This window comes from Amia ocellicauda, chromosome 9, assembly GCF_036373705.1.
Source record: "Amia ocellicauda isolate fAmiCal2 chromosome 9, fAmiCal2.hap1, whole genome shotgun sequence".
In the NCBI taxonomy this organism is placed as follows: domain Eukaryota; kingdom Metazoa; phylum Chordata; class Actinopteri; order Amiiformes; family Amiidae; genus Amia; species Amia ocellicauda.
Genome location: NC_089858.1, coordinates 33,108,194 through 33,125,194, shown reverse-complemented (window position 1 = coordinate 33,125,194; position 17,001 = coordinate 33,108,194). Strand labels below are relative to the sequence as shown.

At 51.0% G+C, this 17,001-nt stretch overlaps 1 protein-coding gene across 1 annotated transcript; it reads right to left on the bottom strand.

The window, feature by feature from the left end:
• Positions 1-215: 215 nt before the first annotated feature.
• On the bottom strand, positions 216-13,404 carry LOC136759255 (STE20-like serine/threonine-protein kinase). The gene is made up of 17 exons (XM_066714168.1): positions 12,151-13,404; positions 9,036-9,200; positions 8,684-8,732; positions 8,406-8,555; positions 8,192-8,264; positions 7,854-8,048; positions 7,391-7,610; positions 4,691-7,255; positions 4,392-4,522; positions 4,097-4,220; positions 3,824-4,003; positions 3,498-3,627; positions 2,704-2,828; positions 2,370-2,555; positions 1,986-2,111; positions 796-909; positions 216-638 (listed from the first exon to the last, which is right to left on the bottom strand). Exons 1-17 carry the CDS (start codon positions 12,298-12,300, stop codon positions 513-515), a joined length of 4,809 nt encoding a protein of 1,602 aa, XP_066570265.1. The 5' UTR covers positions 12,301-13,404; the 3' UTR covers positions 216-512.
• Between the last annotated feature and the right edge of the window lie 3,597 nt (positions 13,405-17,001).

Sequence of the window (17,001 nt, the reverse complement as noted above, 5' to 3'; positions counted from 1 at the left end):
GAGTTAATGATTGTGTCTCAGGCAGAGCTGCCGCACAGGCCACTGTGTCTCTGCAGCAGAGCCGGCACCGAGGCCAGAGCTGCCCCCCTCAGGCCAGAGGGTGCCAGGGAGCCGATGACAACCATGATGTGAAGGTTGGCAGTGAGTTTGTTTCTGTGTTAATTGACATGATCGCGCTGAGTGTAGCACACAGACATTTGTATTACTGATTGATTCATGGTTTTTATTTGTTTTGTAAAAAGTTTGATTTTGGTGAAATTTGTTTTTCCTTCTTTCTCTCTGTAGAGTTGAAAACCAGTCATATTTACACAATAGAGAAATGTACAGTGGCAAAACTACTCACTCACTCACACTTGCACACACACATACTCTCGCACACACACTCGCACACACGCACACACACACACACACTCTCTCACACATGTTGTCAGTGAGTTTGTGCAGGCCGGGGTTCAGGTTGTGTGACCCTGTTGTTGGTTTGGTTGTTCCTGAGGTTGTGGTTGTTCCCGCTATCAGGAGAAGCTGAGACTGGGCAGGAAGCGCGAGAGCCGGTTGGCGCTCCTGGACTCCAGCTCGCTGGACCTCCGCCGACTCTGCCGCCTCTCTTGCTGCCGACGAGCCAGATCCTCCTCCAGCACCTATGCACAGAGACACATACACACACACACATACACACAGATACACAAACACAGGCACAGAGACATACACGGGAAAATTAATTTCTCTCTCTCTCTACCATTGCCCATCCTTCCCTCCATCCCTATCTCTCCATCTGTCTCTCTCTCCCCCTCTCACCTCTTTCCTGGTGGCCAGTCTGTCCTTCCACTCATTCAGCTCCAGTGTGTGCTCCTCCTCCAGGGTGCGGATTTTCCTTTTCTCTCTGTCCACCAGCACCTGCAGCTTCTCGAGCTGAGACACACACACAGACACATGCACGCACATACACAGATAGACAGACACACACACTTCAGTGAGTATAGTGTAGTGTTTGCAATCCTAGCTGTGCACGGTGGTCAGTATAGACCATGGATGGCAAACCTGTGCCAGCCCGCCCCTCAATTGTCTAAACCAGTCAGTATATTTGGCAGTGGCGGCACCGCCCCCAAGTAACTGAGCAGCGCTCACATTATTTTCTGAATATTCATGCACTTCAAGGATGAGATGTTAATTTTATGATCACTGTTTATGCTGCAGTGACGGTGGTGTGTGGTCTTCCGGGCATTTTGGTGTTCCTGAGCTCAAAGTGCTTTATTTATTTTTAAGAATGTACCAAATAGTTGATTTGGCCACACCTAATGTTTTTGCTATCTCTCTGATTGGTTTGTTTTGATTTCTAAGGCAAAACTGAAGGCAAAACGCCCCAAGAACAAGCAGGAACTAAAGCCAGCTGCAGTGCAGGCCTGGCAGAGCATCACCAGGGAAGAAACCCAGCATCTGCTGATGTCTATGGGTTCCAGACTTCAGGCAGTCTTTGACTGTAAAGGATTTGCAACCAAGTATTGAAACTCACAATTTAATTCATGATTATGTTAGTTTGTCCAATTACTTTTGAGCTCCTAACATTGGGGGCACCACATCTAGAAATGGGTGTAATTCCTACACCATTCACCCAATTTGGATGTAACTACCCTCAAATTAAAGATGAAAGTCTGCATTTAAAGCATCTTGATTGTTTCTGCAGCAGACTCCCATTAGCAGACTGGAGCTGCACTTGTTCTCCAGACTACAGAGGGATATGGAGGTGGGTTCAACGTGGGGGGAGGTTGCAGGTGGCGGGTGGGTGGGATGGTTCTATCTGTCCATAGTTTTTAGATTTTTCTGTATTGGTATTGGTTGAAAAAAATTACATTTAGCCCCTGTATAAACTTTTATATTGTGTGCAGTGCCCTGTGTGTGTTTGGTGTCTGTAGTGTTCAGTGTGTTCAGTGTGTGCCATCTTCAGTGCTCAGTGTCCCTGTGGCTCAGTGATGTGGGTGTCTGTTTACCTGTAGCTGCTGCAGCTCGGCGATGTTGGTGTTGCACTGCTCCTGAAGCTCCCTCTGCTCCCTCTCCTGCCGCTGCTGCAGCGCCTGCCTCTGCTCCTTCTGAGCGCTCTCCTCCTCACACTGCACCTGAGAGGGAGGGAGAGAGAGGTAGAGAGAGAGGTAGAGAGAGAGAATTACAGAGAGAGAATAGAAGGGAGAGATGATGTGAGAGAGGTTTGGAGGTAAGAGGCTGAGATAGACAAGACACTACCTGTCTCCTGTCTAGCCCTGTTCCCACTAATGCTGCTGTTTGACTCCTGCCAGGCACCCGTACCCGTATCACTAGCTGCTTGTGCTGTACTGTAAAGTGGGGCGGGGAAGTCTCGGGGTAGTTCTGACGCTGACCTGTGAGAGGCGCTGTCGGACTTCCTGGCCGCTCAGCCCCTGGCCCTTCAATGCCAGTTTGAGTTGGGTCAGCTGAGCCTTGAGCTGGGTGCGCTGGGTGCGAAGCAGGCGGGCACATTCCTGGGCACACTGGGCTCGCTGCTCCTCCAGCAGAGTCTGGTGGAAACGACTGGCACGCTCCTTATCCTGAGAGTGGGGTGGGGGGGAGAGGGAGAGAGAGAGTGATTGGTTATAGAGAGAGGAGGAGGGAGAGCAGGATAGAGGGAAAGTGGGATGGGAGAGAGACAAGCACAGGCAGGCAAACACAGGCAGACAGGTACAGGCAGAGGCTAACCTTGCCGTGTCTCTTGCAAAGCTGCTGTCTCTGCAGGGACAGCTGCTCCTTCACCTGCTGCTTGAATAGGTGGTACTTCTCCTGCAGGTGGCGCTGTTCCAGCTCCCAGATCACAGACTCACGTGCTGGGGGGCAGGGGCAGGGGGGAGGTCAATGAGGGGTATTCAGTGGGGTGTGTGCAGTGTGCAGTGTAAATTGTGCAGTGTGTTGTAAGAAATCCAATCCACAGGACCAGAGTGAATCAATATGATTTTTATTAGACAATGGTAATAAAATTATCTAAAGGAATAGGTGACAGAGAGACAGAGGCTCCCTGGAATCAGAGACGGTTCTACGGGTGCGTTATTTTTAGGTTGAGACCTCAAAACCAAACAGAAGATGCACAGTCTATACACAGTTTTGTGTGTATGGTGATTATACACCGTTTGTGCAGTGTGTGTGTGTGTGTGTGGTGTGTGTGGTGTCTGCACACTGTGTGTAGTGTGTGTAGTGTGTGTGTGTGTGTGTGTGTGTGGTGTCTGCACACTGTGTGTAGTGTGTGTGTGTGTGTGTGTGTGGTGTCTGCACACTGTGTGTAGTGTGTTTAGTGTGTGTGTGTGTGTGGTGTCTGCACACTGTGTGTAGTGTGTGTGTGTGTGTGTGTGTGTGTGTGTGTGTGGTGTCTGCACACTGTGTGTAGTGTTTGTAGTGTGTGTGTGTGTGTGTGTGTGTGGTGTCTGTACACTATATGTAGTGTGTGTGTGTGTGTGTGTGTGTGTGTGGTGTCTATACACAGTGTGTGCTGTTGGATGTACCTCTCTTGAGCTGCTGGGTCTTGGTGGTGCTCTCCCACTCCAGCGCTGACACTCTCCTCTTGTGCTCCTGCACAGCCCTCTGCAGGACCTCGTTCAGCTCCTGCTGCTGACGCTGCATGAACCGCTGCTCCTGCACAGAGGGAGGAGAGAGGATGGCTGAGTGACAGAGGGACTCACTGAGCCCCACAGGTGAGGAGACCTCCTTTGGGATGTAGTTAATTGGTTAAACAAGCCTGTTCATGAAACAAGACCAGGTGCCCATTCTCCGGGCTTGCAAGTGCGGGGCAGTTTGTTAAATGGTTAATGAGCTTGTTAGCTGAACACACCTCCTTGGGCTGGGCCTTGAGCACGGCGCCACGGCGGCTCAGCTCACGGTCCTGCTGGGCCTTGAGCCGCTGGGCCTCGTCCCTCAGCCGCTGCGTGTGCTCCGTCTCCAGCCGCGTGCTCACCTGCCGGGACTGCCGCTCCACGCGCTCCAGCTCCCCGTCGTAGTACTGCTTCTTACTCTGAGAGAGAGGAGAGGGTTGGCGGTCAGGGTGTGAGTGTCAGCTTCGTCTGTGTGTGTCAGGGTGTGAGTGTGTCAGCGCAGAGTCCCTCACTGTCATCTCCTGCTCGATGTGTCGGAACATCTGCTCCCTCTGCTGCTGCTGTCTCTGCTCCAGCTGCGCCTGCTCCTTCTGCTCCTCCTTCTGCAGAACCCGCAGCGCATGCAGCTCCTGTCGCCTGCACAGACGCAGACACAGACGCACCATCAGAAAGACACAATGTTGCTTTTCTCCTCCCCCCCTCCACTTCTCATCAGGTTTATATGAAAATTGGCCACAACCAATAAAATCTACATCTTTCTCCCAGGACCATATAGTTTGGTATTAATTTCCAGGGGGAAGGTTTTACCTGACGGTTCTCAGCTGCTGCTCCTTCCTGTCGCTTTCACTCACGACCTTGGAGGTGGTGACGCTCATCTCCCGGCCGTCCACCATGAACTTCCTGGTCTTCTTCACGGTCTTCCTGTTTATTGTTGGCTCCTGAGAGAGAGAGAGAGAGAGAGAGAGAGAGAGAGAGAGAGAGGGGGGGGGGGGGGGGGGGGTACAGTGTGAGAGGGACAGAGACCATGATTGATATTATAATCATTATTGTTGTTATTGTTTTATTCTAGTTGTTGTTGTTGTTGTGAATGTGCGGCAGTCCCTCACCCCCGTCGACTTCTGGGCCTGGCTGTCCGATGGCACTCGTCTGGGATCTGGTGCAGACTGCTGGGAGTCTCCGTCAGCTGCCCGCTGGTCCCCCTCCTCTCTGTCTGAGTCTCTCTGTGCCCCTGGGCCCCCGTTCACCACAAGCTGGACTGCACTCTCCTCCTCCTCACCATCCCCTTCTCTCTCTCTCTCACTCTCCTCCTGACATGTGAAGTTGACCCTCTTGGCTGATTTCCTTGGCTGCGGTCCGGCCCGCGCAGAATTCCTGACTTCCTCCGACTCTTCTCCTTCTCCAGGACGAGCCTCCCGTTTTCCCTGTTCCTCCTGCTCCTCCTCTTTCTCCTTCTCTTGCTCCCTCTCTCCATCGTCCTCCTGCTGGGCGATCCCCAGAGCACTTGTGCCCTCATTATGTGAGTCAAGATCAGACCCTCCTTTTCCCTCTCCCCTTCTCTCTTTCTCTCCCTCTTCTTCTCCCTTGTCTTCTCCTCTTCCTCCCTCTCCTTCTCCTCCCTCTCCCTGTCCCTCCTGTCCTCCTTCTCTGGCTTCTGCCTCAGTCTCTGGCTGTGTGTCCAGCCTGTCTTTGTCCTTAGTCTCTGAGTGTCCATCATCCATCCCAGTCTCCAGCTCTCCTGCCTCTCTGTCCTCTGGGCCGCTCTCCCTGCCCCTGCTCAGCTCTGATGCACCCTCCTCTTCTCCCTCTTCCTTCTCCATCTCTTCCTGTCCCTTCTCCTTGCTTTCCCCCAAATCGCTCTCTCCCTCCTTCTCTTCTTCTTTCTTCTTCTCTTCCTCCTCCTTCCCTACTCTTTCCTCCTGATCCCTCTCCCCCTGCACCCTCTCCTCCAACTCCAACTGAAAGTCCCCCTCCTGTGTCTCCCTGCTCTGTGCCTTACTCCCAGGCCCCTGTGGCCCCTGCAGCCCTTGCCCAGCCTGCAGCCAAGCCTCCTCCAAGACTCCAGTCTCTGTTCTGAGTCCAGCTACTGACAGGTCCAGGTATTCCACCGAGGAGAGCGCTGGCTTAGCGATGACGGGCCTTTTGGCATTGCGAGTCTCTGCCAGGGCGAGGTAGGCCAGCTGTGCCAGGCTGGGGGTGTGGGAGGTTGGCAGAGAAGGAGGCTGGGACGGAGCTGTGTGTGTGAGAGTCCTAGTGGCAGGCCTCTCCCCCTGGATGCTGCCCTCTCTTTGGGCATTCAGAGCGTCGACACTGTCCAGGTCCTTGTCGTCCTGGTCACCGGGGATCCCCTGCGTGACCTCCATGGCAGTGGGGGTTCCAGAGCTGTTCCTGAAATCTTCCTCCAGTGACCCTTCCTTCCTCTCAGTGTGGGGAGGTCCAGCGCTCTGGACAGAGCCGTCCCTTCTCCCTGCCCCTGTGGTTTCAGTGCTGCCCTGTGTGTCTGTGTCTGCTGCTCCCGTCCCCAGTTTCCCAGCCTCGGGCCCAGGCTCCCAGGAGCACACAGTGGCAGTAGAGGTGATTGCGGCAGTGCTAGTGGCATGGGCAATAGTACCAGAGCTGTGCTCCTCAGTGTCAAGGCTTTCGACCCCAGCTCCGCCTCTCTCTCCCTCTGTATCTCCCCTCCTTCTGTCTGCTCCTCCCATCTCTGTGTCCATCTCTCCTTCTGCAACTCCCATCTCTGTGTTAATTTCTCCCTCTGCTCCTCCCCTCTCTGTGTACATCTCACCCTCTGCTCCTCCCCTCTCTGTATTCCTCTCTCCTCCTGCCCCATCCATCTTTGTGTCCATCTCACCTTCTGCTACTTCCCTATCTCCCTCTGCTCCTCCCCTCTCTGTATCCCTCTCTCCTTCTGCCCTTACCCTCTCTCCCTTTCTTTCTCCCCTTTCTGTGTCCATCTCTCCCTCTGCTCCTTGCCTCTCTGTGTCCCTCTCTCCCTCTGCCCCTACCCTCTCTGCCTCTCTTTCTCCCCTCTCTGTGTCCATTTCTCCTTCTGCTGCTCCCCTCTCTGTGTCCCTCTCTCCCTCTGATCCTCCTCTATCTATATCCATCCCTCCCTCTGTTCCTCCTGTTTGTCTGTCCTGGTCCTCCCCTGTTTGTGTGACATCTGTCAATCCTGTGGCCTCGCTCTGACCCTGCGGTGGGGGTGGGCAGTCAGAGGGCAGGCTGGGCTCAGGCTCTGGGGTGGTGGGAGCAGCAGGGGGCTGCAGGGGGGGTGCCTGGTCACCCCAGTACATCGATCGGCAGCGTTTCTGAGCGCCCGCGAAGAAGGAGTAGAGGGAGGAGGGCACGGACCGGCGCCTGGCTTGCTTCAGACTCTTTGCTGAACCCTCTGGCGCTTTTTGGGTCGAGTCCCCACCCCTCTCTCGCCTCAGAACCACCCCCGCCTCCTCCTGCCCCTTGAGAGCGGGCGGGGACTCTGTGCCATTGTGTCCCTCTGCTGGCCCAGACTGCGCTGCTCCTGGAGCTGTCGGCGGGCCTTCAGCATCCCTGCCCTCCTCAGCTGTGGCCCCCGCATCAGTTTCCAATGAGACGCGGCGCAGCTTCGCTGGGCACGCCTCTCCTTCAGTGCTCGCTGGACTGGGCAGCTGCTGAGAGTGCTCGATCACAGGGACAGACTGAGAGAGAGAGAGAGAGTGAGTGAGAGTTTTCATTTGACTTTTTCAGATTTTATTGATTTTTTGAATTTATTGTGGTCTCTCCCTCTGCTACTTCCCCCTTCCTGTCTCTGACCTCAACCCCTCCCTCAGTACCTCAGTGTTGTGTGTCCCCACAACGCTGTCCCTGGACCCTCCGACCTCGATCTCCTCATGCACCTCTGCCTTGGCCTCGGCGACCAACTCCTTGAGCGCCCCCCCACGCTCCCCAGCCCCCCCAACGGCAAATGGGTGCTGCAGCAACTCGGCGGCCCCCGAGCGCTTCTCGGGCTCCTTGTCCAGAGCGCAGCGCAGGAAGTCCTTGAAACTTTCAGACCTGCCGAGACACGGGGACAGAGGGACAGTAATGAGAACATGGGAAGAGTGATGAGGACATGGTGACGGAGGGACAGCAATGGGGACATGGGTACAGAGAGACAGCGATGGGGACCCTGGGACAGAGGGACAGCAATGAGGACATGGGGAGTGTGACATGGGGACAGAGGGACAGTGATGAGGATACGGGGACAGTGTTGGCTCAGAGTTGGGCCCGTGCTGGGGGGGCAGGGCAATTGCTTACCAGAGGCGGGGGCAGGACAGCGAGGGGGGCGGGGCCTTGGTGATGCGCAGCAGGACTCTCATTGGCTGGAGCTCGTGGTAGGGCGGCTCCCTCTCCGCAGCCTCGATCAGAGTGATGCCCAGAGACCAGATGTCAGCCTTGTAACTGTAAGGACAGTCTTTGGACGTCTCACACTGGATCACCTCCGGGGCCATCCTGGAGGGAGAGAGAGGTGGGGACAGAAGGAGAGGGAGGGAGTGAGAGAAAGAGAGGGAGTGACTATTATAACAGGACTTTTGCAAACTGTTCTGTGCAGTAGTCTGCCAATGGTATCACTGCACTCAGTTCCCTCCACTCACCAGTAGGGGGTGCCAATGAAGGTAGCTCGCTTCTGTAGAGTGTTGCTGTTTTTCGCAGAGACACCGAAGTCAGCTGAGAGAGAGAGAAAGAGAGAGTGAGAGTCAATGATAGACACATGGAAATAGAGAGAGAGAGAGAGAGAGAGAGAGAGAAAGACGGGGGCATAAAGAAGGAGAGACAGTGAAATTGCACCTCCCTCTGCCCCCTCCTCACCCAGTTTGACACCTCCATCCATGGTGAGCAGGATGTTGCCGGCCTTCAGGTCCCGGTGGATGACACGGTGGCTGTGCAGAAACAGCAGCCCCTGCAGCGTCTGCCAACACAGCTCCTGGATCTGCACTTCTGACAGGCCGCGCTCCAGCTCTGACCGAGAGAGCACAGGGTGTCACTCAGACAGTCAGTGTATCAGTCAGTCAGTCAGTCAGTCAGTCAGAGAGTCAGTCAGTTAGTATGTCAGTCAGTCTGTCCACTCTGATCTGAGCTCCACTCACCAAGCATGATAGCATCCAGGGCCCCACCTGGACAGAACTCTATCAGGATCTGAGTGAGAAAGATGGAGAAAGAGAGGGAGTGAGTAATTAACATTTTTCACTTCACTGGACACCCTGAGGTGAGGTCTGCTGCCGGGGAGGAACCTGAGAGCCCTGTGTGTCTGAGAGACCTGTGTATTTCAGAGCCCTGATGGTCTGGGAGCCCTTTGTATCTGAGAGCCCTGTGTGTTTGACAGCCCTGTGTTCACACAGCCCTGTTGGACTGTCTGAGCAGCAATGCCGCCTGTTTTTGATCTTATCACCCTGTGCTATTTTGATATTAACCTCCCCCCTCACTGTCCCCGCCTCTTACCCAGAGCTGTCCCTCGTAGAACAGTGCGTCGAGCAGCCTGATGATGTTGCTGTGTTTACAGCTGGCCAAGATGTCGATCTCCGTGATGTAATCTTCAAGCTCCTCCTCACTGCGCACCTCGATCACCTTTGCCGCCCCCAACTCCCCCGACTCCCTCCTGCGAGCCTGAGACACACACACACACACAAGTCAGTGGGACTGTCTCTCAGTGTCATCAGTGCTTGTGTCTTTGTGTCACCGTGTTTTGTCTTTCTGGTTCTCCGTCTCTGTGTGTGACAGTGCTGTGTGTGTGTGTATGTGTCAGTGCAGTGTGTGTATCCTGGAGAGCAACAGTACAGTACAGCACAGCAGGGGCCTCCACACAAATTAGAGATGCAGAGAGAGAGAGAGAGAGAGAGTGAGAGGTAGAGACAGTCAGAAAGAGTAGCTGGCAGTGAAGGCACTAAAACAATGAGAAAGCCCACAGAGCTTGATGTGCCATCAAAAGAAAACTATATAAAATAAACATCCCCATTAGAATCTGGACCGAGATCTTGGACATTGCCCATTGCGCTGTACAGCAGTGAGAATTGGGCTCCACTCAGTGAGCAGGACTACACTAAATGGTACAAATACCCAACAGAGACCCTGCATGCAGAGTTCTGCAAAAACATCCTACAGGTGCAGAGAAACAGCCCCAACCTCCCATGCAGGGCCGAACTGGGCCGCTACCCACTGCTCATCACCACCCAGAAGAGAGCACTGAAATTCTGGATGCATCTCCAGACAAGTCCCCCAGAGTCACTGCAACACAAGGCCCTGAGAGCCCAAGAGCTGAGCCCAAGAAAGAGCCCCCTCCTGGAGTGAGCTGGCCCTGAGGCTGACTGCCCCTAACCCCACTAACACCAGCCAACCTCAGACCAGCGCTGCTCACCAGCTGCCCATTACAGTCAAACAAATTACTGAACAAACTAAAACCTCCTATCTGGAACATTGGGACACAGAAACTAAATCCCACAGTAAACTAAACAGAGAGTCCACCCTAGCAGAGTCTCTCTTCACTGTCAGAGACACGAAGCAGAGACAGATACTGACCCAGTACAGGCATGTATGTATATATCTTTGATATTGTTTATTTGTATTTACATTTTAATTAATTTTACCATAATTATTATTAATAGATATATATACATGAGTTATTCTTGTTATTCAGCTTTATTATATGTTATGTGTTAAAACTGCTTTGGCAAAACATATCACTCCTGTTTGTCATGGCATTAAAGCAAACGCATGAATTTGAAATTTGAATGTGAAAGAGATGGAGAAACACAGTGTGCTCTGTAGCGCGAGGCAGGAAGTTGTTGTGTGCAGTCATCTTTCTACAGGAAGCAACCCAACCACAAGCTAATCCCCAGAGCCCTGCTGTGCATCTACATACACACACACAAACACACATATATACCCCTACACCTACACTACCAGTCAAAAGTTTTAGAACACCCCCATTTGTCCAGTTTTTATTGAAATTTAAGCAGTTCAAATCCAGTGAATAACCTGAAATGGTACAAAGGTAAGCGGTAAACTGACAGAGTTAAAGAAAAAGTTTAGGTTACCAAAAACTGAAAAATAATGTACATTTCAGAGTTACATACTGTTACTACACCCTCTAAAGCATTATTTGGCAGTGTTACACACCGCTCCTGTGTATAGAAGTGACACTGTATTCCTACAATGCGCACATCGTTTGAAAGCTCAGTTTCGATCGGATTTCTTTGCAAATAGGCTTGTTTTGTTCAGAACAACCTAACGATTATTTTTGTGATGTTCTATCAAACACAGAGAAGTTCAGATCCAATGATGTAAAATCGTTGTGTATTAGTACACTGTAAACAGAGTTTTCCATCTTGAAATTTTGAGCTCTCTACGGGTGTGTGTTGCTTCTACCAAAACGTGGATGGTCTTGTTTTGATCACTAGACTGTCGGGGGGGGCATAAATGTGTGTGGGGGGGGGATGGTATAAAAACCAAATTTTTCATTTTTCACATCAGAGAATGTTTCACATCATTGGAAAGCTGAGAGTCTCGGGATACCAAACACTTGGCAAACAACACAACAGTGAAGAGTACACATGGGATTAAAAAGAAGCACATGGATTTGGAGGGTACCAGAGGGGTTTGTCAGCTTAAGGGGATACATTATGTTAAACAAAATGATTCCATGATTTATTTTTTATCTCCAATTGTTTATTTGTTCTATGCTTTAATTTCATAGTACATTGAGACATTAAACTGTGTAAATTACAATAAAAACTGGAAACATTTAGGTGTTCTTTTGACCAGTAGTGTACACACACACACTTACTTACACTTAGTTATTATTTCACTGCCTTGCTGGCCCGTGTGGCTAGAATGGGTACACTGTCACACATCCTTCAGTGTTCAGAAACTTCATAATTAGAGCAGGTATTGCTTTACCATGTGTTGTGTGATGGACTGACTGCCTGACTGACTGACACACTGATACACTGACTGACTGACTGACACACTGACTGACACACTGATACACTGACTGACACACCGATACACTGACTGACTAACTGACACACTGACTAAGTGATACTCTGCCTGGGTGAGTGGGGGACACTGTGCAGGGACCTGGTGTGCAGCAGGTAAAATGAGAAGAGAAAGAGACCAGAGACAGGTTAGACAGGCAGGCGGGCAGGAAGTGAGCATCTCTCTGCAGGTATGTTTATAAATATGAAGGTTGTTGTGGAGACAGATGGGGGGTGGTTGTGCGGTGGTGCGTGCAGCGGTGCGAGTGTGTTTAGTCAGGTGGGGGGGTGATGGCAGGTTGATGGAGGGAGGAAGCTGTGGTTTATTAATAGCTTTGTGTGTGGCCTTGTTTTCATTAATTTATGATTACTGAACTGTGGTTCTTGTCATTCTCTCTCTCTCTTTCTCTCTGCCTCTTTTCTCTCATTCCATCTCTCCTCTACCTCCCCATGTCTCCCTCTGTCAGTACAGTGTCACTCCCTCCCCCTCCCCTTCTCCTCTCTCTTTCTCCTCTCCCCTCCTCCCTCTCTGTCAGTACAGTGTTGTGGTCTGCAGCAGTCCCCCCCCCCCCCGCCGCTCTCACCTTGTACACCTTTCCGAAGGCTCCATCCCCCAGCTCCCCTAGGGTGTCCCATTCCAGCCGGGGGTCCGCGTCCCGTCGCACGTTCTCGTACTGCCGTACCCTCCTCCGCTCCCCCCCCAGGCGGAACAGCCTCATCAGCAGGGCCGCCATGCCCCCTCCCTCACTCTCACCCTTGCCTCTCTCCCCTACCTTCCCTCCTTTCTCTCACTCTTTCCCTCTCTCCTTCTCTTGCTCTTCTCCCTCTCCTTCTCTTCCCTCCCTCCCCTCTCTCTATTTCTTCGTCCACCTGTCCCTCTCTCCCTCCCTCTCTCCTCCTCTCTCTGTGTCTTGATGTGGATGCAGACAGGTAGGTGTGGCCCTTTGCAATTTTCCAAAGGCGAAATCCAGTCCGGTCCGGTTTAAATCAGCCCAGTCCAGTTTAATCCAATTCCCAAACCAAGGCAATGGAGAAATGATCCTCAGAGAGCCCTGTCCCCCAGCAGCCCAGCCCAACAGTGTCAGCAACCTCCCACCCCAGCTCAGAGATACCGGTGGGCAGCCAACAAGCAATGGCGGGCGAGACTGGGATTCAACACTCCTCTCTCCTCAGACGGTCTTCCAGCCGGGCGGGGTCCCAGCGTCATGGCAGCCGCATCCCTGCGCATGTGCAGTGGGCGATGGCAGGCGGGCCGGGAGGCAGCGGGCGATGGGGGTCCGTCGCCACTCGGAGCTGAACAGCACTGTGCGCATCTAGGTCTGTCTCAGTGTCAGGCAGGAAGTGACAATGACGCGGCACCACATCCTAACGAGAGCAAGAAGACAGAGAAAAGAAACCCAACACCTCCCCTCCCTCTGAACGGAAGACAAGCAGCTGCTGATTAAAAAGAAGTGTTTGGGGTTTTTTGGTCTAAAGTTTGATTCCTGGTTTACAGACTGTAAGCGTACAGGTTTGTGTGTCTTTTTATTAATATTTGCCTCTTATGCCCCGCCGGTCCCCCCTCCCTCTGAAGAGGTTTTAAAAGCTTGTCAGTGATGAGGACAGCAGGACACGTCACCTGCACCGCCTGCCTCCAGTGGAGAGACGTGTGGGTGACAGTGAGCATGAGAGACAGAGAGGCCCCCCCCACACCGTCACCTACCTGTTAGACAACCTCCCTCTACCTCTACCTCTCTCTCTCTCTCTCAGTCTTTGTTTGTGAACCTTCTTTCTCTCTCAGTTCAGTTTGAGTTGTCCCTTTTGTGTTTTCAATCTTTTCTCTCTGTTTGCTCTCTCTCTCTCTCTCTCTCTCTCTCTGTCAGTGAAGGTGTTCAGGGCAGGAAATACAATGAGGTTACAGCTCTGTTTACCCTCTGTATGAATATGGGTATCTGTGTGGGTCTGTGGTTTTGTGTGTGTGTGTAAGAGAGAGAGAGAGTGTGTGAGAGTGAGTGTGTGTTTGAGAGAGAGTGAGTGTGTGTGTGAGAGAGAGATGTCATAGTTCTGTTGGAGACATGGTGCCGTGCAGAGGTGCCCACACACTGCCCCCTGGGCTACATGGAGGTTATTGTGCCCTCAATTAAACTGAGCACAGTGCGGCGCGGCAGGGACTCTGGGGGGTTCATAGTGTGGTACAAAGAGGAGCTGGTCAACCACATCAGCCCAGTCAAACAAGGCCCAACACACACAAGGCTTCATATTAAGAAGGGAATAGCCCAGTGTGAGAACCATATATACCTGTGTGCAGCGTATACCCCCCCTCTGAATCCCCCTATTACAATGAGGAATTTTTTAACACCCTCCACACAGAGATCGGCCATTTCCAGGCCCAGGGGAATGTGCTGCTCTGTGGGGACTTCAATGCCCAGACAGGCACCGAGCCCATCTGCATCGGCACACAGGGAAACAGCCATGTGTTTGGCCAGGCCCCTCTGTACCTCACCCCCACCACAACCCAGAGGAACAACCCCGATGGGGCAGTGAACAAGAACGGGAGAGAGATAGTGCATCTCTGCCAAGCCTTGGGCCTGTACATCCTTAATGGCAGGATCAGAGGGGACTCTTTAGGGAGGTTCACGTATTGCTCAGCTCTTGGGACTAGTGTAGTCGACTACGCCCTCACTGACATGGACCCCTCCTTCATTAGTGCATTCACTGTCAGGCAGCAAACCCCCCTGTCAGACCACAACCAAATCACGGTGTTCCTGAAAAGAAGAAGTCAGGCCAGCAACACACAGATACAGCCCAGTAAGCTGTACAACCTTAATCAAACATACAGATGGGCTCCAAACAGCACAGAGGAATTTAACAAAGCAATCAGTTCTACAGAAATAATCAACACTTTCCTCAGCTCACAGTACCAGCCTGACGTGACAGGACTAAATCTGGCCATAAATTATATCAATCAAATATTTCAAATTGCAGCCACAATGGCAAATCTTAAAAAGACAAAGAAAAAGATCAACCAGAATCACACACACACACAGACATGGTTTGATGATGAGTGTAAATCAATACGAACAAATTTAAGGCACCTATCCAATCAAAAACATCATCAACCACAAGACACAGAACTACGCCAGCAGTACTGTGAGACCCTAAAACACTACAAATACACCCTTAAAAATAAAAAACAGAAACACACAAACAAAACACTCACAGACATAGAGAAACCTGTTGACCAAAACCAGTTCTGGGAAATGTGGAACAATTTAAATTCAACAAAACAACAAGAAATGGCAATACAAAATGGAACCATTTGGAAAAAATACTTTGAAAACCTTTATAAAGATATCCAACAAAATTCTCTGTATTTTTGCAGTTATGTTGTAAGTTGCCCTGGATAAGGGTGTGTGCCAAGAAATAAAAATAATAATAATAAAAAATGATCTGACACACAAACAAATTGAAACCAGGGAAAAACTGAAATTACTCGAACAATCAATTAAAAATAATCAAAACCCAACTGACGCTCCAATCACCCTACATGAACTATCTAAAAAGCTCCAGGCACTTCCACCCAGAAAAGCCTCCGGCCCGGACAGCATCAGCACTGAGATGCTCAAACACAGCAGCGCACCTTCACTCAGGCGCGGGGAGTGAGGCAGGGCTGCAGTCTGAGCCCAACACTGTTCAACATCTACATCAATGAGTTGGCCACAGTGTTGGAGCAGTCTGATGCCCCTGGCCTCACCCTAAATGACACAGAAGTCAAATTCCTGCTCTATGCAGATGACCTATTCCTGGGCCCTGCTAGAGCAGCACTGTCAGTCCTGGGCCCTGGCAGTAAACATGAAGACGACAAAGATCATGATCTTCCAAAAAAAGGCCAGACCTCAGGGAAACAAATACCACTTCACGCTAAGCAATACTACCCTAGAACACACCTCAGACTACACTCACCTGGACCTGACTATTAGTGCGTCAGGGGGCTTTAACCTGGCAGTGAAGGCACTCAAAGACAAAGCAAGAAGAGCTTTCTACGCAATCAGAAGAAGATTCTATAAAATTAATATTCCAGTCAAAATCTGTCTCAAACTAATTGACAGTGTGATCCAGCCCATTGCGTTGTGTGGTAGTGAGGTATGGGGTCCACTCAGTCAACAGGACTACACTAGGTGGGACAAACACCCAATCGAGACCCTGCATGCTGAACTCTATAAACACACTGCAGGTGCACAGGAGCACACCAAACCACGCCTGCAGGGCAGAATTAGGCCGCTTCCCAACCCTCATTAATATAAAGAAAAGAGCACTGAAATTCTGGATGCACCTGAAGAAAAGTGAGTCAGACTCACTCCAGTACAAGGCCCTCCAAACCCAAGAGCTCAGCCCTGAAAAGAGTCCCCTGAGTCAGCTGGCCCTGAAGCTCACGGCACTGACCCCCGCTAATACTACGAACAGAGACCAGCATCAGGTCAGCACTGCATACCTGCCCCCAATCAAAGTCAAGCACATTATAAAGATAACCAAAACCTCCTATCTGGAACATTGGAACAATGAAACCAAATCCCAAAGTAAACTGGATTGCTATCGGGCCCTAAACAGAGAATACACCCTGGCAGAGTATCTCTTCACTGTCAGAGATACGAAGCAGAGACGGATCCTGACCCAGTACCGGCTCAGTGCCCACAGCCTGGCCATAGAGACGGGCCGACACAGGCAGACCCGGCTGCCCAGAGAGGAGCGGCGCTATGGTCACTGCGAGACAGGAGAGTTCCAGACAGAGATGCACTTCCTCCTCCACTGCAATAAATATGCCAAATTAAGGGACACATTCTTTAATAAATTCATAAATATTATAAAATCATTTTCTGAATTGATAAATGAAAAAAAAAATAGCTATCCTCCTGGGGGAGGGACACACAGCCCCCCTGGCTGCCCAATATGTAGCCGCCTGCCACAGCCTGAGGGGCTCACTGTGAAAACATACATGAGCACCAGCTGTAAACTTGTCTATTAAGATTTTATTTATAAATTATATTGTACTGTTTCAATTTTTATTTTTTTTATTTTTCTCCTTTTTCTTACCTTTTATTATTTTTCAATGTATGTATATAATATCAACTGCTTTGGCAACACTACGAAACTGTTTGTCATGCCAATAAATGCGAATGTGTGAGTGAGATGGGGAGCTGCAGTAGCTGCCATTAAACACCAGGTAAAGCAGTAGAGGCAGATCCAGTTGATGGCAGCACAACCACAATAACACTTTCGGTCACATCAGAGGTTTTATTATTTGTTTGTTTGTTTTGTTTCAAAATGTGTAGTGAAGAACAATGTTGGAGTTTTCACATGTACGTGTCATAAATACGTCATATCTGCTGGGGAGAGGCTGTACGGACATTCACTTAGAAATGAGTAACTAAATCAGCACAAATGCGGGTGCAGGATCA

Coding starts and splice junctions, on each gene's coding strand:
- LOC136759255 (XM_066714168.1), bottom strand. CDS start 12,300: ATGGCGGCCCTGCTGATGAGGCTGTTCCGCCTGGGGGGGGAGCGGAGG. Junction 4,221..4,391: donor CAGCAGCTGAGAACCGTCAG/GTAAAACCTTCC, acceptor GCGTCTGTGCAG/GCGACAGGAGCTGCATGCGC. Junction 910..1,985: donor CCGAGCTGCAGCAGCTACAG/GTAAACAGACAC, acceptor TGTGTGTCTCAG/CTCGAGAAGCTGCAGGTGCT.